Raw genomic sequence first — 25,549 nt, forward strand, 5'->3', positions numbered from 1 at the left:
ACAACGCCTGAGAAGCCTGCTTCGACTTGTAGTGCACCCTATTTGAATCACGCCAATGGCACAAGGTGAGCAAATAAGCTTGTTTCCGAAACAACGACAAGTCATCTGTGAAATGAGAGAGTGGGTAGTGTGCAACAGCTTCACTGCGTAGAAATGTACAATTACCTCCGACAAGTGAGGATAGGTTACAACGGTCTAAGGGGCAGATCTACAAACCCCTTGCGCCACTTTTGTGTCACATTTAACATGGGAAACATGGCGCAAGGAGCTTCTAAATCTGCCTCTGACTTCCCAAGAAAAACACTCCGGACTCTGCGAGTCAATGGGGTGCAACAGTCTAGATACCCAATATTGAAAACTCACCACTATGCAGTGGGAATGCATGGGATATAGCACTTTGGAAAAAAACAGCGCACAGACACCTGCTTAAAGTGGAACTTGTTGTAATATAGTATCCTGAGTGTTAAAAAAAATTAAGCAAAAATATACATGTGCACTCGTATGGGCTATGCTATTACTAACTCTTCATACTATCTTTCAGATCACTAAACTGGGGGGTGCACTATAAAGCAGCACATGTTTGGACACACAACGGAGGCAAAATGTGAGCTACGAGTATTTCCTCCAGTATTAACTGCTCCATCTATAACTTTCTCTCACAGTTTTAATGTCGTTTTTCTCTCTTTCTCTCTCTCACTCTCTCTCAGATCGTTTCTCTTTCTCATTTAAAGTTATGGACGCTGCTGTCCACTCTGCCGTGTAGAACCAAAGCTGAATTCATGTTGTGAATTCTGCTGGTTACAGTGTTTACACAAGGTAAGCAGAGCAGCCTAGATATACAATGCCTTCAATTAAATGCATTAGAAATAAAAGAGCTTATTTACAAGCCCCTTGCGCCACTTTTGCGTCACTTTCAATATGAGAAAAGTAACACAAAAGTGTTGCAAGAGTCTTGTAAATAAGCCCTAAAGAATATTGTCCTGCATAATGACTTAATCTCTCACCTAATTCTGTCTCATCTCTGAATCATTTTAAAGACCTGTTGATCTGTAATATAAACCTGACGCAGTAGGCACTTCCATACAGACACCGCTTGAACGCGGGTCTATAAGACAAGTGAAATGTACCAGGCACACTGCACACGTAAAAATAAGAAAATATCGTGAAGTGTTACCTTCACTTGTAATGTTTGACCTTATTTAGTCACATCGATCTAATTTTAAACACTAATTTTTTGTTTTGCAGATTACCTACCGTACTTCTATTGGAGTCCATATTACATTTTGTTTATTATACTGTTTTGTTAAAGTTATGTTTCTAGTTAATTATTGTATTGCTATCTTTAAGTTACATTTCCAGTTATTTATTGTTGTTTTAATAAAAGTTAATTAAAAAAAAGTAAATACGTCTTTTTTTGGGGGGGTAGCGGTCCCCAATAAAAATTATATTTATAATTTGAAGTATAATTCTGAGGCTAACTCTATACCAGATCTTTACCAGAGTCTATAGCTACGACTAACGGTTCCTATGGAAAAGTTTTAAAACTCCAGCACAGTAACTTTTTCCATTAGCAACATAGTGTGGTGAACTTTTAACCACTGTGCTCACGTAAGTGTTCCATGAACTGTTACTATGGTAACAGGTAGAAAGCCGTTTGGGGGTAGAGTTGAAAGGTACTGGCTGTACAAAAACCGTTATATTTACCCTGGATCCTCTACAAGACAAAAAGGAAAGCAAACTAAAATAAAACACTGTGGAGGGGGCGTGGCTAGCAGCCAACGATGGCGGCCGCAGCTTAGAGAGGCTCCCGAGCAGAGGCGGCTTCCCACGGCAATCTGACACGCTTATCCTGACTTACACGGTGCCTGGAGGGGAGGGCCGGACCCGGAGTCCTTGCGGCGCTCAGCGAAGCAGTTCGGGGAAAGCGGCGGCCTGAGTGCACCACGCAACGCCGAGCAGAAACCGGAGGGGTGAAGGGCCTATCATCAGTCTGGCGGCAGCGGAGTCGCGGAAAGACTGAGGCCGGCCGGAAGTAGCTTACTGACGGCGGAGTGTGACAGGAAGTCCCGGCTCCTCGGACGCCCTGCCAGAAAATTCGTGGAGCTTCCTCCGGTGACCTGGCAACACAAGCGGAGCACTGATACATCCAACGGCACCCAACGCAACCATAAGTTCCGGCCCAGGAGTGCGGGAAACACCTCATAGCGTAGAAGCGAATCCGCCATTTTCTGCGCTGGACGCGCGTCTCGCCCCAGACCTTAGTGGCGGCCGCCCTTGACGAGCGGAGAACTGTGCAGCCTCCTGGGTGTGAGCCAATCGAGGTCCGTACGTTGACCCCTGAAGTGTCCAGTGAGTTGGAAGCGGACATCACCGCTGATGAGATACAACTGGCTATTCGTGCATTCAATCCGGGTAAAGCAATGGGACCTAACGGCATACCAGTAGAATGGTATCAAGCGATGACTGAGACCCTCAGTACTCATCTGCTAGGGATGTTTAAGGAAGGTCTGGAGGGGGGTACACTTCCACAGGATCAAAGGGAGGCGACTATAGTAGCCATCGCCAAGCCAGGCAAACCGCCGGAAGAATGCTCCTCCTACCGCCCCATCTCGCTGCTTAATGCAGAAGCCAAAATTCTTGCCAAACTACTAGCAACAAGACTCTTGCCCCATTTACCATCCCTTATACACCCGGACCAGTCCGGATTTATGCCACACCGAAACACGGCCTTAAATTTACGTAGACTGCACGGAGTATTGGCACGGGCAGACTCGATCACGACACAGGCGGTGATATTGGCCCTTGATGCTAAAATGGCCTTTGATCTTGTGGAATGGGCATACTTATTCGAGGCACTGTCACGCTTGGGATTTGGGCCCCGCTTTATTGCGTGGGTCCGGCTGTTATACACTGACCCGGTGGCACGAGTGGTGGCCAATGGCCATATCTCGCGGCTGTTCCCACTAGGGAGGGGCACAAGACAGGGATGCCCCTTGTCGCCGTTATTGTTCGCGGTCTCCCTGGAACCTCTTGCCACCCTTATTAGAACCTCACCCCTACTCAAGGGCATCTGCTGGAGGGAAGGCTGGGAGGACCGGCTGTCCCTGTATGCAGATGACATGTTGGTATATCTAACTAATCCGGACAGCGGAATACCAGCCCTATTGCATCTCTGTGACACTCACGGAAGGATCTCCGGCTATACATTAAATTGGAGCAAATCAGAACTGTATGTACTGAAGGGGCAGGTCCCGGTCCTCAACAAGGGGTGTCCTCTGAAAATAGCGGGGTCATCGTTTAAATACTTAGGCATCCAGATCACTAGTAACCCCGCGGAGTTCATGGACAAAAATCTGAAGCCCCACTTAGAAAGGCTCAAGCAAGACGTTACATTTTGGTCGGATCTCCCGCTGACACTCTTGGGACGAGCTGCGCTTTACAAAATGATGGCCCTCCCACGATTCTTGTATGTCCTTGAAAACACGCCTTACCCGGTAGCCCCTAGGTTTTTTCAAAAGGTTGCGGCACTAATATCTAACCTTTTATGGGGAAACCTCCCCGCACGCATCGCACAATCCAAACTGCATAGAGGTTGGTTTGACGGTGGCATTGCCTTACCCAATTTAAAACTGTATTATTGGGCGGCTCACCTTAAACCCATCAACCAATGGATCCATGCCTCACAGGCCGAGCCAGCATTCCAGGCTGACAGGGCACAATTGGGCGTTAACACTCTGCTGGCTCCATTGTATGACCAACGCAAAACTCGTGACTTAGTGGGACCCACTAAATTAACGGTGGCACACTGGCATATAGCGACTGCTGCTCTGGGTTGGAAGGGGAAGATCACCAAGCTGGCCCCGCTGTGGGACACCCGAGCCCTCGGCAACATGAAGAACAGCAAGGGGTTCTCACACTGGGATACCATAGGGATATCCACGGTGGGCGATCTCTGGGAAAGGGGCGGGGTGATGCCCTTCGACAGACTGAGGGAATTATACGAACTTAGCGAAAGGGAGCTCTACAGGTACATTCAGATACAACATGCATTACTTGCGGCTTTGCCCTCGGACACCAATCTGCCCGAGTCTTCCCTGCTAGAAGACCGCCTCCTCACTGACTATATGATTGAACGCGCAACATCCCTCACCTATCGCAAACTACTCTACAACTTACCAGATCCAACACTGTCCTTAAAAACAAAACGGGAGGCGGACACTAGTGAAATGGACGAGCATGAGTGGAACGAGGCACTAGCGTCACCTAAGGAAGTGGGCATCTCTGCACAACTGCGCCTAGTACAACTAAAAATACTGCACAGGGTATACTACACAAGGACACTGCTACACCGTATAAACAGGATACAACACCCTTATTGCCTACATGGGTGCGGGGAGGAGGGCACTTTCTTTCACACCATATGGGACTGCCCCCGGATTCAGGAATATTGGAGACAAATACTGCGAACAATCTCACAAACGCTAGAAGTGTCGCTGTTACCTGAGCCTAAGAGGTGCCTTCTAAATGTATGGGAACCTACAGATATCTCTAGACACGGGCGAATCTGGGTTACAGTGGGATTGATGGTGGCAAAACGTGATATTGCACAACGATGGGGAGCGGAGAAAGTACCAACTAAGTCACAATGGTGTCTAAATATGGATAGGGTAATGATAACGGAGAGGGCGGTGTACTCCAACGGTGCCTGTCCGGGGAAATGGAATAAAATTTGGACCAAATGGAATGAGTACAGGGGGGTGATTTGTGATCCCTTGCCGGAAAATGACCAAGATGAATCAGATGGGGAGGAAGAAGAAGACTAGTAGTGTGATCATGTTTTGAGGGGGGGGCGAATAGGGACCACGGGAACGGCCTCATTACAGCATTCTCATGCAGGATTGACCGGGGAGGAACTACATAGTGACCTAGTGAAGAGAGATACATATTTAAATACACACATGGCCCGCCGGGGCGGATGGTGAGAGTGGGTGGGGGACCGGACTGGGGCATGTTGGTGACATAGCTATACGCAAACATTAGGAATTTAAGTACGACCACAATGTTATTCCTAACAGTTACTTTAACTTGTTGTTGTTCATGTGAAATTGAAAAATCAAGAACCACTAATGATTGGGACACATATGCAAGTGCTGCACCTCTTCATCGCAGCAGATATGTTGGTATATATGGAATTGGCTGCTCCACCAGAGGTTTCGGACTGCTGTACAGTGACTAATACATTTTTATAGCGGCCAGCCCGATGGGTTGTAGGCGTTCCGCTGTGTAACTTAACGGTGCAATAAAGGTTTTTGAAAAATAAATAAATAAATAAATAAATAAATAAAACACTGTGTACCAGATTTACAACCCCCTTGCAACACTTTCGCGTCCAAGGCCCCCCTTACCAAATTAGAAGTGTGTGGGCCTCAACGATGACCCTTAGGCCCCGGGAACCACCACCCCTTGGGGATTTGTGTATTGTGGGAGGCAGGCTGCGTAGCTCTCCACCTGGTGCCCTCGGGAGACCTGGGGCCCGCCACGCCCCTGGGCCAGTTCCTGCAGTGCCCCGTAGTGCCTACCCCTGCGACACTGCTGTTTGCTATGAGAAGGCGGGAGTCTCGCGGCTCCCGCCCTCCCATAGCAAACTTAGTTTGCATTTTGAAAGACAGAGCAGTGAAATCTATTCTCACTTTCAAAATCCAAACAAGATTGCATTTCCACATGCAAGTTAGCATCTCCCCTTGCAGAAAATCAATGCCGGCTCTCGAAGAACGCATTGTGGCTCCCCCCACGGTCCCCAACATTTTTTTATAAGACCCGGGGGATACAATCCCGGGGAATATTAGAAAGTACTGAGAGGGGCTATTTTTTAACAGAAAAAGTAAAAGTTGCACACTCAGCTCAGTGTGGCCCCCTGTTGTGCACGCCCTGGATTCACGACTCATAATCTGTAGGGTGTGTGATTCCAGCGCCTTTGGTGCACAACCTCTACGTGTGTGGGAGCCAGCATTACGTTTCCACAGCAGGAGCTACTAACATGCAGCTCCCCATGTGGAAAAGCAATCTGATTTAGATTTTGAAAGAGAAAACATATTTCCTTGCTACGAGACAGCGGGATGGGCACCCCGGGACACTGCAAAAGCCGGCCCTCCCACAATACATAAAGCCCTGTGGTCCCCGGGGCTTTAGAGACCTTACAGCCCCCCTCCACAGCCATGATTTTGTTTTGTAGCCCAGGGGGGTAACGGGGCCCTCGAGTGCTCCAGGAGGGGACCCACATAGTCCCCCCCACAATACATAAACCCCCGAGAGGTGATGATCCTTGCGGCTTTGAGGACCTTTGACCCCTCCCCCACCTTTTCTTTCCTTTTAGCCCCGGGGGGTGGCGATCCCTGAGGCTTGGGACCCCTCTGGGCCCCACATAAAATTTAATAATTTTGCCCCCGATATTTTACCCCCCGGAGACAAATTATTATTTTACGGCACATTCCAAGCACCCTACACGCACCTACCGTTTTTTTTTTTTTTTTTTAAAAGGTGAGCCCTGGGAGTTCTTCTGGGACCCCCTAAGCAGGTCTAGAGGATAAAATATTTCTATCCTGCCCCCTTTCTCCGTTTTGAACACATATTCCACTGTCTTCCTCAGCGGCGCCAAAGGTATTGGCAATAGAATGTTGTGGATTTCCTATGGATAATAGGTCCTAACTATAACAACCTACTGGTGACTGCCAGTAGGTAATATATATATCTGAACCTCCGCCTCGGTATTACCCCAGGAAGGATGACGCCATGTGATTAAATCTCCTTTATTGTCGGTTTTTCAAAGCATCAAGCCCAAGTGGGCCAAAGCAGCATGCAAAACCTCTTCCGTCATTTTAAACAAATTTAAAATGTTTCATATCCATCTATTTGATTTGTGGTTTGGTTTTGGTTTTGGTTTTTTACAAGAAGAACGGAGATTCAATCTCCGACCAAGAATTCCCACGAGTTACGCCAAGCCGCCAAGGGGAAGAAGCAAAGGCGGCAGAGGAGCAAAGGTGCCAATCAACGCAAACTAAAAACTATCAGTGAAGAACAAGATGAAAATGAACTGAATAATGCAAATGAGACATCGGTTATCAACCTGACGAATATTCAATTGTCATCAGAGCATCAGAGGAGGAAAGAATTTTGAACTTAGGTTTATCCTACTGTCCAACAGCGGATTTTAACTATGTCCAGACAAGAATTGATATTTTCAAATATATAAGACTACTGAAATTGAAGAAGCATTTTGCGATCAATCAAAGAACAAATACTGCAACGGGTAGGATTGCTGAGATTAATGTGAAGGTGGTGGGAGATCTACAAGTCAATGATATGGACTTGATGGTAGAGATACGTCAAATGGCAACTGAGTAAGAAACATTGGTCACACTAAGAGAAGGAACAGTAAATGAACAAGCAATATTACTGGCGACAGAGGAAGGGAATTGCAATTAACAACAGTGAATCGACATCTTTCAGACCAAGGTCAAGGTTCACCCCGACATCAGCAAGAGATGCTATTGCTGTATTTAATGACCTAGTGATCAACGATCTAAAGAATTTAAAGAAATGCACAAGTGTTGCGAATAAAAGTCTAACTAAACAAGAAAAAGAACATTTCAAAATTGAAAAAAGATGATAATTCTTTGATTCGGAATGCCGCCAATGGTGGGAACGTGGTGTTGTGGGAGGGGTAACAATATCTCAATGAGGCATATAAACAGTTGAACAACATATTGTGCTACTCTAGAGTAGATTTAAGTGATTGGTATTGTCAAGGTCTGTTGTCAATAGACGAGTTGAAGTTTTTAAAAATCAGTAATCCAGTGACACCTGTTTTTTATCTTTTGCAAAATGTGCATAAAGATATTGAAAATCTGCCATTAGGAGTGGATTAGAAAACACCTCTAAATTTGTTGATGCCTTTTTGAATCCATTAGTCAAATTGCTCTCATCGTACATAAAGGATACAGGGGTTTCCTGAAAGTGATCAATGGTCTACCATGGGAGCAAGATTTTTTGCTAGTATCAATTGATGTTACAACATTATATACCAGCATTAAGCATGCAGATCGGTTGAATGCAGTGAGGCATTTCCTAGGGGGGAGGCCATTAATCTGTGGCCCAACACCCAGATGCTTTTGGCTATGGTATCTACCTGCTTGAAAAATATCTCTTTTATCTTCAACGATGAACTATTCCATCAAACCTGTGGTACTGCGAAGGGGACCTGCTTCGCCCCCAGCTATGCTAATTTGTATATGGGCTGGTGGGAGGAGCAGGTGGTCCGGAAACAGTACCAAGAGGATTGGGAGAATAACATTCTACACTCGAGTCGTTATATCGACGACTTATTTATTGTATGGAGAGGCACTGTAACATCTGTGAATTAATTTATTTCCAAATTACAAATGAACAGTCTTAACTTGAAATTCACCAGTACAGTCAGTGACACATCAATGAACTTTTGAGATCTGACGATCTATGTCAAAGATTGTAAACTACAGACAAAACTTTTCAGGAAAGAAACAGCTGGGAATACACTGCTTCATGCAGCGAGTTTCCATCCATCCAATCTGGTGAACAGAATTCCGTATGGAGAATGTTTGAGAGTGGTACGGAGTTGTAGCGAGCCAGAAGTAAAAGAAAAGGAATTGATGAAGTCGAAAAATCGGTTTAAAAAGAGAGGGTATACTGAGAAATGTTTACAAACCTCTGTGGAAAAAGTAAGAAAGCAGACGACGGAAGAGGTCCTCTTTAAGACTAAAGAATGTAAGAAGAACAAAAATGAATGTAGGTTGATTACTAACTACAACAAACTACATGGTCCAGTCAGGCGTATCTTGTCGAAACACTGGCATGTAATTAAGAATGATCCAATACTTGGAACTTTGTTGCCAAAAAAACACTAATAACGTTCCGCAGGGCTAGAAACTTCAAGCAAATGTTAGAAAGTAACATGATTTCCAAGAGAAAGAAAAGTGTGAATCCCTGATGGTTAAAACGTAAGGTTGGCTTTGTTAAATGCATGAAATGTAAAGCTTGTATGCATGGTAAGAATATGACATCTTACAGTCCTGGGCTGTCAAAAAGAACTAAGAAGATCAAGGGCCAGTATAACTGAAGACAGAACACGCTGTCTATTTTCTAAGATGTGCTTGTAATCTTCAGTACGTGGGAAGTACTATTTTACCTATGCATAAGCGTATCTTACAGCATCTGAGAGCTATTAAAAATGGAGACAGGTCATATCCAGTAGCACGACACTTTAAACGGATCCATAATAAAGACGTTCAAAGTTTAGTCTACTTTGTAATCAATGCCATCCCCCCAGTATTAGAGGAGGCAACAGGGAAAAACAACTACAGAAATTGAAATCATTCTACATATTAGAATTGAATTCGAAATGCCCTGCTGGTCTGAAAATAGTAGAAGATCTTTATACCCACTTATGAGAGGCTGGGAACTGTATAGAGAGTGCTATCTTTAGTCTTTAATAGCTACAAAGAAATTATTTGCTAAAACGTTTTTGTATATAGAATGCTGTAATTATTTCATCTCTATGCCCGAGGGATCGGGAGCCGATGGAGAGGGGGAGGGTGATGGGGACTGTTAGATCTGAATTGTCGGTGGCAATCGGCTGCTTCCTCATTTCCATTTTTGTTATCTCCTGATTGCAATGTATGTTTTTTATTGTATTCCTCATAGCCGATTCTCGCCCTGTGATACCTGTAACCCGACAGTGCCTTAATGAGGTTATCGTTCTGTATGCAACAGTTTTATATGATGCCGTATGTGGGGGGGAATGTTCATATTTGGTTGCATAACAAAAAAATTAAGTTTAAAAAAAAAATTTTATCTCATCTCTTCTCATTGTTTTAAGACACTTTTTGTGGACACTTTTCTGTTGACAATGGCATAGCTTTTTAGCTGGCGGGATCTTGCTCACTTGGGCTAGATAATTTGATGGATTTGATGGAAACACTGAATTTGTGTAAAATGACGGAAGAGGTTTTACACGCTGCTTTGGCCCACTTGGGCTTGATGCTTTATTAATTTGTTTAGAGTGAAAAAAGTGCGTGTGTGAGCAGATAACGGATTGTGACCTTTCACAGCACTAATTTACTGAAACTTGTAATATGAAATCCCGAACTGTCGTTTTTTAATTAGGTGTAAAATATATGAAATATCCACTTTTGATTGAAATCATGTTGAGATTCGCTCACAGCAATGAATAGAAGGTAAACTACTAGCCTGTTCTTTAGCTCTATGCATTGTGTAGTTTCACGTGACTCACGTCACTCACATGGGATTTAAAAATGGTGGTTTGTATGGTGAACTTTATTCGTGAACAAGCCTGCTGGTTTTGGCGAAATGCGTCGAAAAAACCGACAATAAAGGAGATTTAATCACCACATGGTGTCGACCTTCCTGGGGTAATACCGAGGTGGAGGTTCAGAGATTTTACCGGGTTATGCTCGAGTCACCGGTGACAACGACACGCCCTCTGGTCTGGTGGCAGTGGCTGTTTCTCAAGCACAGGAGGAAGATATATATATATATGTACACACACACACACACACACACACACACACAAACACAAAACGGAATCAACACATTGTAGGCTGCCGAAAAGACTCGCACCCCACAACTCCAATACATAAGTGTTATTCGGCAGTGCCTTTCACCCTCTCGTGGGCTTTGCCACAGCCTGACACAACTATTAAGCTCTAGAAAAAATAAATATACTATTCCCACTCCAATCTTTGCAACAGTAGGAAAAGCGTTGGACTCAGGTGGGTTAATTTCTTTCTATTCCCACTCCACTATGTGCTATAGTAGGGAAAGAGTTGGACACCGGTGGGGTAAAGTTTACAATTCCCATTGCAGTGTGTGCAACAGTAGGAAAAGCGTTGGACTCAGGTGGGTTAATTTCTTTCTATTCCCACTCCACTATGTGCTATAGTAGGGAAAGAGTTGGACACCGGTGGGGTAAAGTTTACAATTCCCATTGCAGTGTGTGCAACAGTAGGGAAAGAGTTGGACTCAGGAAGGGTACAATTTTCTATCCCCACTCTAGTAGGGAGAGCATTGGACTCCTACTCCAGTATGTGCAACAGTTGGGAAAGTGCTAAACTAAGGAGGGGTAAAATGTACTATTCCCACTCCAGTGTGTGCAACAGTAGGAAAAACATTGGACTAAGGAGTGGTACAATTTACTATTCCCTCTCCGGTCTATGAAACAGTAGGAACGTGTTGGAATCAGGAGGGGTAACATTTACTATTCCTGCTCCAGTCTATGTAACAGTAGGGAAAGCATTGGACTTCGGAGGGGTACAATGTATTATTCCCACTACAGTTTGTGCAACAGTAGAGAGAAAGTAGTTCTCTTCAAACAAATAACATATTGTAACAGAGCTATTAAATACCCCAAAATTTTAAACTGGAATCATAAAAATGATATGTCTAAAGTTTAACAAAAATTAAACAAATTACCTAATTATTACTTTTTTTATAATTATCATTTAAAAGAAATATTATTTATATAATTAAAGTATCACACTATATTCCGGCAAATATAAAGGCTGACAAGTAACATGTAATGGAAATAAAAAAAGCATACCGTAATTAACATATTAAGTAATTAAAAAACAATTTTTTAAGAATGAAAAAATCATTTTTAATGTATTACTTGAATATCATGTCACCCTATTCCTCTACAAACTAAACAACCCACACCAAAAATATAACTAAACAAATAAGATAATTTCACAATTTTCATAATTATAAATTCTATCATTTATAATAAATGATTAATTGTCTGTAAATTATTTATTCATTAGGTTTTCACCCTGTACCCCTAAAAACCAAGCAACCTGCATAAAAACCTCTATTTTAAAAATTATAATAGTTACACAATTCACAGAATTAATTATCAATTAAACAATTAATAAAATTACCTAATGCTTTATTAATTAAAATTAATTATCTTTCCACCTTTTACCCAAGAAACCCAACAACTCGCACCTGGATTTTAACTCAAACAAATATCTTAATGACAAAATTTGCATTATGAATGATCAATTAAATAATGAATATTCATTGCAAATTAATTATCAATTATTTATTATTAACTTTCCACCCTTTACCCCCACAAGCCCCACAACCCACACCTAAAAATGAGTTGCACAATTTACATCATTAATGATCAATTACATAATTAATAACACATTTACATTAACTTACCAAGCTCTACCCCTACAAACCCAGCAATCCACACCTAAAATATAACTTAAAAAATAAATTAATGATATAATTTATATAATTAATTATCAATTAAATAACCAATTATTACATTTTTTGGTAATTCCCACCCTGTACCCCTACAAACCCCATAACCCGTTATGACACTGGGAATTACAATTAATAATTAAATTACATTTGAAAGCAACTAACAAATTACTAACTATAAACATTAACAATAATTATGCAAATAATGTATATCATATGCAATTAAAACATATACCAAAATACATAAAGATAATGAAAAAACAATATTATGTACAGCAGTTTTTTCGCAAATAATATTAACAACATAGATATTTTTGATATCGTCCTGCAGCACGATATTTGTCTTTCACAATATTAAAAACTCAATATTTCGGTGCCTCGATATTTTGGACTTAATATTTTATCTGAATACCTGGGTACGCTGATGTTGAGTTGTTGAGAGAAACAGGGCTAAAAGCATAAGAGCACACAGGGTTCACAATGGACCATACGGTCTTTGGATCCTGCTAGCAGTCTAGCATCTGTATAATGGACCGCTGCCCAGGGTATGGCAAACAGAAGCAACAAAATGAAATAAAATAACAAAGGACTGTTTTGGAAAGGCCATACACCCCAGTAAGAGTTAGTGCTTTACAAGCTCTCTAGAAGAGGTGGGAGAGGTGTGGCGCCGCGGCCAGGGCGACTGACGCTGGAATCTGGGGATCACGGTTCGATCCCCGGCGGCTGGTTAGCCCAGCACCATGTGACTCTGGGCAATAGCTTGCTTAATCTTCCCGATGGCCCCCAGCGCCTAGAGACCCTAACGGGTGATTGTGCGCTTTACAAATGTGGATTATTATTATTAGAACAGTTGATTCATCAGGGAGAACACCTTACTCTCTGTTGAGGGGCTTAGGGACTGTTAAAAAACACTGACGCTCGTAGAGGACAAATCTTCAGTAACCTGCCTCTCTTTTTATGGTGAGGGGCAAAGAGAGCTTTCAGGCCCTCTCACCACCCTTGGCTGGCGGGTCTACCATGCAATTCAATACCAGCAGCAGCAATGCAGGCTAACAGAGCTGCAGTATTGCCTTTAGACTTAGGAACTGATTTAGAGTTTGACGGAAGGTTACTCTGTCACAAACGTGACAAATATCCAGTTTGCCTTCCAAAAAGTGAAATAAGTTGTAATGCACTTGTAATAAGGCAATCAACATAGCCAGTCCGTGAGTAACCTGTCCACTAAACTCTAAATTAGGCCCTCAGTTGTAGGTAGGAGGAATTAGACATCATGCACTCTTTTGAATCCGGAGAACACTTTCTGTTGCAGAGCCCTCACATGTCCTGAGTCAAAGCAAATTCTGTGAACTCCAGAGTAGATAAAAGCTGAACAGTTGAACAGATACCCATTGCCAGCACTGTCCAGTGCATTGCGTAAGCTTAGAAAATTCAGAGTCGAATAGTGTGTCCCTTGCTCACTTTGCCATTAGATTCAAACTAGCGGGCTGATGAGGGGTGTTACCCCAAAACCGGTCTCAGGATGCTTGTTTCTGGTTCAGGAAAGAAATTGCTATGCAGTTCGGGCTAGACCGTTCCCATGAAGTACAGGGTCAAGACTGATTTTTATATAGCTGGGTCTGAATTAAGGTGGCAAAGTGAGCTAAAGAATGATGATGGATACAACCCAGATCTGTGACTCAGGGTGAGTGTCTGAAAAGTTTCAGCACTCCATCCATCATCTCCTTGTGTTTGCTTTAGTCTCTAAAATAGGGCAGCCTCCAACTTCTTAACAAGCTTGCAAGTCCTTGGAAGAGGATGTGTGTTTGTTTTCACGACTGCAGAGAGGAATCTGTAGTCTACGCAAAAGCAGAGTTCCCATGACCCCTGCTTAGGCACAGGTTCCACTGGCTCTAGCCTGAGATGTTCTGAAAACTCAACATCCCCCATGTTGAACACCTTGAAGTGTTCCTGGACCATCTCTAACTTCTGCTGTGTCTTTGATGTGACAGACATGCAGTTTCCTGAAAATACCATAGTTACACCATGCATAGCTTCTACATCTACGTTTGTAAAAAAAAGAAACTAGCAGATTGTCTCACAAGGGATGGCATTTTTATCTTAACCCATTCTTAATTTAAAATATGCATTTAAATCTAAAGCAAACATGTAAGTTGTACAATGTGAGTGAAACATAAGTAAATGTACCAACACCATTTTTTGTGGTGTATAATCAAGAATGATTATACACCAAGAATGATCATTGATACAATTCAATTCAAATGATCTTTATTCGGAATTTAGTAAATCCATAAAAGTACATACAGAATGAAAATACATTTTAAAAACAGATTAAAAACACATATATAAAAAATTAAAAACAGATTATCCAATGGGATTTAAGCAGCATGTGTAATGTAAAGTGCAATGTGCATAATATATGAAATACAAAATGCATAGTAGAGGAAGAGCATTAATCTATTAGTATACATAATCTCAAAATTCAATTTGTATTCTCCCACGGGATTTATTTAATTCAAAGCACGTATACAATTAAATCTGTAGTCAATTTATAGTAGAATAATAAAGTGCTCAAAATACATGAGATGGCATAGTACTATTATCCATTAACCATATTCCATACTTGCCCTCGATCTCACACAAGCTTTTATGAAGCAACTTACAGTATATATGACTTCATCTGTGTGCAACATTTGCAAGAATTTTAATGCATGAATGGAATCTCGAATGTCATATTTACGAAGAATCGGCCTTAAATATTGACAGGTGTGCAATTTGTAGTGGCCACAAAAGAAGAGATAGTGCAATAAACTTTGTTTACCGCCATGAAAACAAGGACAGTCCAACTCTTCTAATTTTTTGTTATAGCCAATGGGGAAGCTGAGCAAATTAACTATGCTTCCATCCCGAAACCTGAATAAAAGGCTCCGATTCCATCTACCTATAGGGATTGACAAGTATCTTAAAGGATTGTTCAAATTTTCAATACCTGGGTCAATAATGCACAAATATCTAGTGACAACTGGTTTAGAGGATTCTGATCTCATCCGATCCTCATTATATAAGTCCAGCAATGCCCGTTTAATACTGTTCTTATGAGCGGGTACAATAGAATCAGGGGAGCTAAATAAAGATCCTTGACCCACGCTCAGCAGACTGTTTTTGACTGCATTTAACCAGGGTATGTGATGAGATCTATCACTTAACAAACAGTCTGATATTATACTGCGCTTTAAGGATGCTGCTGGATTTAGCCATATTTTAATCCAAAAAAGCGCAGGCCTTGACTTAATAAAATCGACAATATATGGCAGCCTTAGTTCATTGTGACAAATAAATGTAGGTGCACAAGGAACTCCCCCCAGTACCCTCCTGCAGAATCTATTTTCCTCCAACTGGAGGGCCATGCTGTTACAATAACCCCACACTTCAGCTCCATAAGTCCCAGTTGGCCGGATCATTGATACGTTTGCTTCTTTCCTGTCAATGTAAACTTGATGACTTCATCCTCTTCTTTGGCAGGATCCCCACAGAACACCATTCATTTGTTTCTCTCGTACCTCCTCTACAGTGGGAGAAATTTTGCGGATGGGAGTTTCATTCACTGAAATCATTTGACTGTCCTGAAAAAAGCAAAGTATATTTTGGGTGATTGGATTCGGTATTAATGATTAGACAGTGATCAAAAAGAATGGTACACCTGACAAGAAGATTTTTGAATTCCTCTCAGTGGTCTACCTACACTAAATGTACCCTGTTGGTAGCCTTTTTCAGCCACCTTGGTCAGAGTTGTGGACCACTAAAAAAATGAAATAGCAAACAGGACATTATAGTTATCCCACAGCTACCAGGAGCATTATTAGTTTAACTGTTTGATTTAATTGTCATGATTGATTCCGAAAAGGCCTTCGATTTTGTTCAATAGAAAATTCTGTTAGCCATTCTCTCAAAATTCAATTTTTGTTTGCACTTTATAAAGGTACCCAATGTCACCAGTGCTCTTTGCATTATATATAGAACCACTAGCATCCCTGTTATGGCAAGATCCACAAATTAAGGCTCCCCTATTAGGAGCTCCCAAACTAAAGCTTTTCACAGACTATATAATTTTGTATTTGGCTGCAGATAAGCAAAATATTTCGGAAACTTTCAAGAAAATACAACTTTTTCCGGACCTGGGGGATATAAGATTAATCATTCTAAGTTTGAGGTTTTACTTTTTCAATGTTCAGACCAAATCCTACCTTTTGATATGAGCAAACAGGTTTGCAAGACTGGTTCAGTTAGGTACTTGGGGATATACATATCACATGATTATTCGCGGCTAAATCAATTCAACTACGAACCAACACTTTTCTTAAAGCTAGGAACCTTTTAAAGCAGTGGCAGGCCCTACCAATCTCTATAATAGGGAGAGTTGCTGTGATAAAAATGATGATTTTTCCTCTCTGTCTGTTTATTTTTTCAAATGTACTAATTACCCCCACCCCAAAAAAAAAAGCTTTAAGAGATAGATCAAATGCTGCAAAAATGTGTCTGGTTAGGCTAGAAACCTCGCACAAAACTAGAGACTCTACAACTATCTATTCAAGAAGGTTGTCTTATACCACCCCATTTTAAAAAATATTAGCAGGCAGCATTTATTGATTGGTGCACAAGATCAATATCAGGACGCTATTCTGGAGACAACTTCTATCTTAAACAAATTCTGCTAGAAAGTGGCATCAGCTTGTCCCATTTATCAAAATCCTAAAACTTCCCAGCGCAGCAGATATACGATGCCTCAGGCTGTTTCAGTTAGATTTTTCCAATTGAGGGAAGAGTACCAGTTTAGATCCTTTCTTCCCAAAATCATGATGGCACTTAGTAGTGAGATAGGTTTCCACATAAGTAACAAAAGTACAACAACTTGGGAGAAAGCGGGCTACGTTGTTTTATGATTTCCTTGTTGAAGGGGTGATGAAATCTCGGGATCAGTTAAAATCTATTAATCCGGGACTTCCATCCACACTACTTTTTTTCAAAGTCTCAACTTTATAAGGAAGATCCAATTCCCCAAAGAAGCTTTTAGCAAATCTGATAAGTCTTAGTTACTATGTGAAGGAGACTAGAGGGGTAGGCAATTTGTACCGGATCTTACAAGAGCAATTACATGCAAATGTTGCACCCAAGCACTACAAAAGACTGAAAATGCTCCAGGTTGCAGGCTAGATTTGCAATCATGGAGAGTTTATAATGTTTGGGCGCATAAAGCTATAAGGGGTGCCAATTCAAAACATGGCATTTTTATGTATGTGGCAACTTTATTATACTCCATCTCACCTTCATAAAATGTACTCTACTATATTGGGGACATGTTTTAGATGTAGCTGCTCTAAGGAGGATTGGCTCCACATCTGCTTTTCATGCTCGGCTCTAACTGAATTTTGGAAGCAAATCTTTCATTGGCTTAGTTAGTGAAGAGCTTCAAATAGTTTTAATCCCTCAACCCCAAACTGTCTTTTTTGGATTCGTTGATACACTTAACTATTAGACAGCAACAGTATATTTGTATTGCATCCCTAGTTTCCAAGGGCCAGATGTAGGTAATTCATATTTACCGACTCTTAAATACTGAATTTTACCGATTCGGTATTTAAGAGTCGGTAAATATGAAGGGGGGAGATGTAGGTATTACAGAATCTGTAAATACCGAATCTTTAAGATTCGGTATTTACCGATTCTGTAAATACCGAATCAGTATTGCCCATTGATTCCTATGGGCCTTGTAGCCCATAGGAATCAATGGGCAATACCGATTCTGTAATTACAGAATCGGTAAATACCGAATTTGGCAAGGGTGCAGGGGGTGTCACTTTGATACCCTCTGGCACCCCAAAAATAGGCATGTGCGCCATGTGGCACACAGACATGCCCTAAGGGCATGTCTGTCTGTCACATGGCTAGGTGTGCATGCACACCTGAATTCGGTATTTTAACACCCAATTGGATTGTGTGTTAAAATACCGAATTTGTAGGGTCTTTGGGACTCAGAAGAGTCCCACCTACATCTGGGAATTACCGAATCGGTAAAAATACCGATTCGGTATTTTACAGAATCGGTAAATTTACCGATTCGGTGAATTTACCGATTCTGTAAAAATATGCCCCTACATACCAATTCGTACATACCGGTCAGTAACGGCCGAAAATACCGATTTTCGGCCGTTACCGACCGACCTACATCTGGCCCCAAGTCTTTAATCCTCCAAAAATGGAAAGTAGCAGAGCCACCAACCTTTTCCCAATGGCAGAAATAAAGAGGATTGACTCCCACAAGCCAGGGGTTCACAGAATTCAAAATATGTGTGATGCATCTCCAGGGTGAAGGGGAAACATTGGAAGACAAAGCGACCCAAGATCTTGGACACTGGGAGACACAGCAATGAATGAGATAAGCAAAGATGAAAGTATTGACTTTGGTACCTGAGAGTTCTATCACTACGCAGGATTAAATGTACACTCCCCTCTATCTTTACACATTTCCTCACACCTGCAATTGATAAGTCCCTAGATGTGACTTATTATATGGAGGAAACGGTTGAATTCCTATATGATCTGTCTTTGTGAAAACCATACGTCATTAACAAAAAAGTAATAACATTATATGAATGCTCACGTCAGTCAGATTTTTACTTAGCAAGTGTGAAGAGCTAAGTTTCAGTGTTGATTTGTCCATCATTTGCAAAGAAACTGGAATTGCAACTGACTTGCCTTAAAACAGTCTGGTTAGCACTTTCCCGTATCAGGCTGGTCTTCTTCTTCTCAAGAATAGGGAACAAATTTGGGGGCATATTTACAAGGACGGCGATAAATAAACGGAAAGCGCGCTTAGCGCTTTTCTATTTATCACCGTCTATCGCTCGATTATATCGATCTGTTAGCGCGTTATTTACAACGCATTTCCCCAGGGCGATATAATGACCAACTATAGCGGGGAAATCGCCGTTTTGCAGGGGACGTCGCTGGTTTTCCAGCGATGTCCCTGCAAAACGGCGATAACCTTGCTGATACAACCCTGTGGTCGTATCAGCACAATCCACCCCCATATTAGGTATGCCTAAGTCTGCATTTTAGCAGACATTAGTTTTCGGCGAAAACTAACATCTGCTAAAACGCATTGGCAGCCTTGTAAATATCGCGATGTGCACATCAGCGATATTTACAAGGTTGTACTGCCCAGTGATACCCACTTTGCATCTCATTAGAGATGCAAAGGGAGGCGTCGGGTAAAAGGGTGCTAACATGCGCTAATGCATGTTAGCACCCTCTTGTTAATAAGGCGATAGTTTTATCTCTGCACTTTTGGCTTTAAAAGCCAAAAAAGCGGAGAAAAAGCCCTTGTAAATATACCTCTTGGTTGTATATAGATGGCACACATGCATGCCATATTGGATTCAGGCACTCTCCCCTATTTGTTTCCTTTGACATATGGTTCTTGAAGAGGATCTCTCTGACCACATTAGGAAGGTGAGTACCTAAGGGTGCATGGAACTTCTGCCCAGGGTTCTCTTTCAATTCAGGGGCACCTGTGTTCTTCCTTCTTATCGCAGCATTCATCATGATCTCCACAATTGTCACACCTCTCACTCTTGCCGTGACCATGAGCAGGGACTACTTTTCCGTGAATAGGGTTCTTATTCTAAACCCTCACAATCACCAAACCTATTTGGCTATTGCAGTTCCCATAGAGGCATCATTTGCACCAGGGGTTTTCAAGCCTAATTTCAGAAAAATTATGAATCCTGCAAACGATTGTTTCCTGAAAGTTCAAAAGGTTTCTCATTATTCTATAACCCAGGGATAGGTTTGATGGTGTTATTAGAAAACAGGAAGCCTTCAGATGTCACCTCAGGCTGAAATATGTACCACTTTGCTACCTGAGAGAGTTTGCGGTAGATAGAATAGCCCATCGTGGAATGCGTATCTGCTGTTTCAAAGTTAACATGAGATGATACTGCAGATTTAATATCATATATGTTTCCGTCTTTTTGTTTCCAATCTTCTTCTTCAGATCCGCTTTCCCCTCCCGTGATGTACGTGGATCAGGCCGGTAGCAGAGTTGAAGAAAATGAGAGTGTGAGCCTGAACTGTTCAGCTCCATCTACCTATGAAAACCTAACTTTCAACTTTAAGGGCCCCGAAGGACTTCTTGGAAGCCAGTCACCGGAGCCAGGAGAGAAGAGCAGTCAAATATCCTTTTTTGCCATTAGGGGAAATTACTCCCAGAACCAAACCTTTTCATGCTATTATGAGGCCGTTGTGGCAGGACGGAAGCTGCAATCCAACAGCACCGATGTGGCTCTGGTAACTGTGTTCTTAGAGGCAGGTGAGCACAAACAGAAACACTTTGCCCATCTGGGTAAGCCTATTTGTCCTGTAATGTGTTTTATAGATGGTTATGAAGTGAAAATTACTCATCTCCATGATACAGCCAACCCGCTCGATTTGAATGAGGATCACTGTGTTTTTGGTTTATCATTACTGTTGTTGTCTGTGTCAACTCACAAAATGGTTTCATGACTACTCATGTGACCTGAGTAGTTCCTTTCAATGTATGTCACAATCTTACAAAGGCAAACTGATCTTTGCCTCCTCATGGAATAGCAACCTGTTACACTTGTTAAAAGACAGGGTGGAATGGTTGGTTCTATTAATTTGCTTTAGATGTGGTTGCCTCCTCAATACCATTTCATGTGATTTTTCTCACATGATGTTCTCTGGTGTCTCCTCTATGGGATTGCGTTATCTCTTTGCTGTGATCTAGTTGGCTCTTCCATGTGACATGACTGTGTTGTCATGCAATCTGGTTATCTCCTCCAACAGGTGGCTGTATCCTCTGTGATGATATTGTCTACTCTCTGTGTTTCACATAGATTGTCTACTCTATGTGTTGTACTTGCCATCCCTGTGTGCCTATGCCCCCCAGGGACAGATGGTTTAGTTATATCCAGTGAGTTATATGTTGCACCTCACCCGGTGCTAGCCAGAGCTTTGCCTCTGAGAGTTTTGATTGTGGAAGTTGTTGATCCCTCTGGAAAGAACCAAATGCTCGGTCTCCAGAATGCTACAGTACCTTTGCAGCATGCCAAATCTTGGAAGTCCCAGTTACCAGTCCAGTATATATCAAGTGGGATAGTTACTTCTTTGTTCTTCTACACTTAACTAAAGGCCTACACCTTTCTTTATCATTTACAGATTCCATACCAGTACACTGGGACTACATTTATTATTGGACTGGAGGAGGAGCAGCTCTCTTCGTTCTCTTAATTCTAAGCCTGCTGATTTGTCGCATGAAGAAAGGTAAGGCCTGAATTAAAATGCTTACATTTGTTGAGTGGACAGGACAAGAAAACACAACTGCCTATTTGGTCAGTGGCTTTAGACTTTGGGGAACATTACTACTATAGAAAGGGGCCCACTCACCATTTTTGGTAAACCTTGGGTAAGTGGAGAAGTGTGGCTCACTAGTTAGAGGAGGCAGACCCTGAAGCAGAGGTCAGACCCGGGACCAGGGTTCAATTCCCGACGCGGCAGGGTCTTGAGCCCAAATATCCACGGACTCGATAATACTCGTTTTGGTGCCTACTCGAATCACGGGTTCACACTCTGCAGCTCTGGGCATTAGCTTGCTTAATCTCCACTACGGCCCCCCGCGGCGGGATGCCTGGCTTTCACCTTGGGGATGCCCAGTACGGCAGTACGGGTATCTCACATGGAAAAAAAGCCAGGATGGGTTCCCAAGGCAAGCGCCGAGATGCCTACGGGTAATCGAGCGCTATATAAGAACGCATAATAATAATAATATCTACAAGAATTGCAGTTTTTGCATCGGTTACGGGCAATTTTCCTAACTCTGTCTCTCACCTAAAACAATCGCCCTGTTAGCAACGTATTTTCAATACTTCGCTACATGGCAATTGTATCAGCTACCCGCGATGAAAACTGGTGCTAACACTAGCGTCAGGGCTATAAGAAATTTGACGTTAGCGAGAGAAAAGTGACAAAAGGCCAATTAGCGGCAAAAAACTTCATATTAGTCAGCCCAACGTCACTTTTCAGCCCCTAGAGGCAAAATAGCCTATAAATCCACCTCCAATGAAAAATATAAAATAAAAAACAATGGAATACAGAATGGAGCTGCCATGGCCAAGTTCAGCACAAGTCGACAACTTCCTCCAACCCCCCAACAGCCAGGATGACCAGCCAGAGTCCCAGGAGAAGAGAAAATGTAGAATCAGGGCCTCATTCCTGAAAAGAGGCACATCGCTGGCGAAAACCTCTGATACAGCACTTTTCATGGCGCCAGCCTTGCGACACCAAGACAGCGGATGCCTAGAAGCGCAGACAGTCTCCAGGGCCTAGGCCTCGCTGGGCCTGCGTCTGAGACCCAGAATTGGAAGTGGCGGTCCTGTGGAGACGCTGCAGCTTGACGGTGGAGGCGGACCACATTGGGCCCAAGCCTGTGGGCTGTGGAGGTAGACATTGAGGCGCGACGATCGCCCTTACCTGGCAAATCTGTCAGGTCGCATGGAGACACGTTGCTGACCTGTATGGAAAGACCGCCTGTTGCTCCTTGAGCTGTGATCAATAGAGGCACTCCTGCGCACTGACATAGGTAGGTCTGCATTGCATAACACAACCCACCACTACACCGGGGTGCACGCAGGAGATTGCCAATGGTGGACCGTGCCTCTCTGCATCACAGGCCAGAAGATGTGGTGTTGCCCGATGCTGTGTAGGGCAAGGCCCCTGAGCTGTGCCAAACTTGTGTGGTGGAAGCGCTGCAACATCACTCCTAAGGGGACCCTGTTGCATCACCTGCCTTTGGAAGTTCGACAGCGGACTTGGCAGCAACTGCTGTACCCAGGTTTGTGAAATCCTGCCAGGCGGAGGATCCTGCTTGCTGAGTCACAGATTCTGAGAGAGTACAGTGGATTGAGCCCCAGTGTCGATGTTCAGGTGAGGAGAAGATGGGACGCAGAGTGGAGGAAGCCCGGGGGTCTAGTCGGGTCCAGGGCTTGTGCCTGTGGGTCGTGCACACCATACCCTGAGCAATCCCTGCACTGCGGCTGGCCTACATCCTAGAGGGCACCACAAAACACTGGTGGGGGACTCTACTAACTGGCTCTAGTCACTGATATCGGCCGTTGGTGGCGGCGGGGACATGGGCACTAGGGTTGGTTCAGGCCCAGGCCCTTGGGCGCGCAGCTTGATCTGCTGTCACTTAATGGGGCACACAGATTCTGGTTGCCACTGTTAGATGGCAGGGGGCGACCGTGTGGTGCTGCCTTTCCTCACCCCCTGTTAGTGAGCTCCTGGGTGTATGGGGTATTTCCATCAGTGCCACCCGAACGAGATTCCTGGCTAGCATACACCTGAGGAGAGGGGCCAGCTGGCCACACTGCACTGCACCGCATGTCATGCATAGTGCCTGGGTCTCTGGCACAACGATGGCCCACCGGCAGATGGGGGCTCTGATGAGATTTGGGCGCTCCTCCATGTTGGTGAACCGATCGGCTGGAGATCGCTGGCCCCCAGGGCAAGTGACAGTGGACAGTCTGGACTCCAAACTAGACTCTGTACTCACAGTGGGTACCTCCCTTGAACAAACGGGCATTTCCTTTGAGGGTCCCATAGACAAAAGTGCAGTCAACTTCATGCTGGAGCACGCAGATCACCACAAGCAGACTTACAAGGTACACGACATTGAGAAGGAACTGGCCAAAGTCCCCCCGAGTACCCTGAGCACAGCGTTGGAAGTGTAGCAGCTAATGGCACATGTGAAGTCACTTACAAGATATGTGTACAAAAGGAGGGAGACGGCTAGACGGGCAATTTCCACTCTCCAGGAGTGGGAGGTCCAGCAACAGCAGGTGCCCTCAGCAAGTAAATAATACAAAAGGAGCTGAGCTGTTCCTCAACAAGGGGAATGTACGTGTCAACGGGTTGTCTGGATGCTATTGGTCTGAAAGCGACCTACAGTTGGGCATCCATTATGTTGGATGTAATGGCCTCACACACCCTTTCAGGTGTCATGCTTCATCATGTGGGCTGCTCCTCGTTGGGTCAGCGGTGCAATACCCAACGGGCGACACCTCTAAGAGGGGCACTTTGGCGGAGATCTTTTATCCAACAGCCGTATGGTGAAGTGCGGGTGTGGGGCCAGTAGTGCGTAGACGTTTTAGTGAGTTAAAATAAAGCTGGGAGTACCAGTGCAAAATTTATTCTGGGGGTCTCCTGCTCTAGTTAAAAAGAAAATAACTAACCGGTACTTGATGGGGTATGATGTTCCCTACAAGAGTCTCAGTTAGTGTGTGAAGTGGTCGACATGTTTCTCGCGTTAATGTGCACTGACTCGCGATTCTTCAGGACCTAAGGAGGAAGTAATATATCTTCAGAAACTATCTACGTGTAAAGGATCTCAAGGAGTATCCGATATGCTGTTCTAAAAACACACAAAAGTAAGGAAATCGTGTTTTGTGTATATGTGTACCTGATGGATGCTGAAACTACCTGGAGGGAAGACAAAAAGGCATATCACAACAGGTATAATCAGCAGACAAACGTGATAACGTACATCCCATTGGGATCACTAGAAACACATTAGCTAGTGTCTGAGCTGACAAGAACAGTGAAGGATACGGATGGCTGCTCCCAGCAAAACAGTGTGAAGGTGTTGGGCCTGCCTGAGGGAGCAGAAGGGACTGATGCAGCAGCATATACTGAGACATGGTTGCATGACCTACTGCCATCAGGTGCACTTTCTCCATTATTTGTTGTGGAGCAGGCCCATTGAGTGCTGGTGAGCCATCCGCTGCCAGGGACAGGTCCTAGACCCCTTTCCTAGACCCCTTCTCTTCCGCCTCCTACAAGGATCGTGACGCTGTCATGAGAGAGGCACTTAGGCTGGGAGAAGTGAAAGTTGATAACGCCACAGTTATTCTTTTCCCTGACTATGCCAAGGGGGTACAGATGCAGAGGGGCTTGTCTCTAGTGGTTAAGCGATGCCTTGAAAGTCAGGCATCAAATACTCCCTCCTCTACCCGTAAAGGCTGCAAGTGATCTCAGATGCTGACGCACAAATCATTGACGCTGCTAAACAGAGCTGGACCTGGCTGCAATCTACTGGTCGCCAGGTGCTGCGGTTAGGGATGAAGGGGCTATGGATCAAGATGGTATTCGTGGAGCCAGT

At 43.4% G+C, this 25,549-nt stretch overlaps 1 protein-coding gene across 3 annotated transcripts in view; it reads left to right on the forward strand.

Annotated features, from left to right (window-relative positions):
* The window catches only part of LOC144753746 (immunoglobulin superfamily member 1-like), a 752,980-nt gene that overhangs the window by 639,962 nt on the left and 87,469 nt on the right, over positions 1-25,549 (forward strand). For all 3 annotated transcript variants that reach the window (XM_078641329.1, XM_078641330.1, XM_078641327.1), the window contains 2 exons: positions 20,369-20,683; positions 21,553-21,657. In XM_078641329.1, coding sequence (XP_078497455.1) covers positions 20,369-20,683; positions 21,553-21,657 — 420 coding nt within the window. The remainder of the gene's footprint in view (positions 1-20,368; positions 20,684-21,552; positions 21,658-25,549) is intronic.

Source organism: Lissotriton helveticus, chromosome 5_1 (genome assembly GCF_964261635.1).
Source record: "Lissotriton helveticus chromosome 5_1, aLisHel1.1, whole genome shotgun sequence".
Lineage (NCBI taxonomy): Eukaryota > Metazoa > Chordata > Amphibia > Caudata > Salamandridae > Lissotriton > Lissotriton helveticus.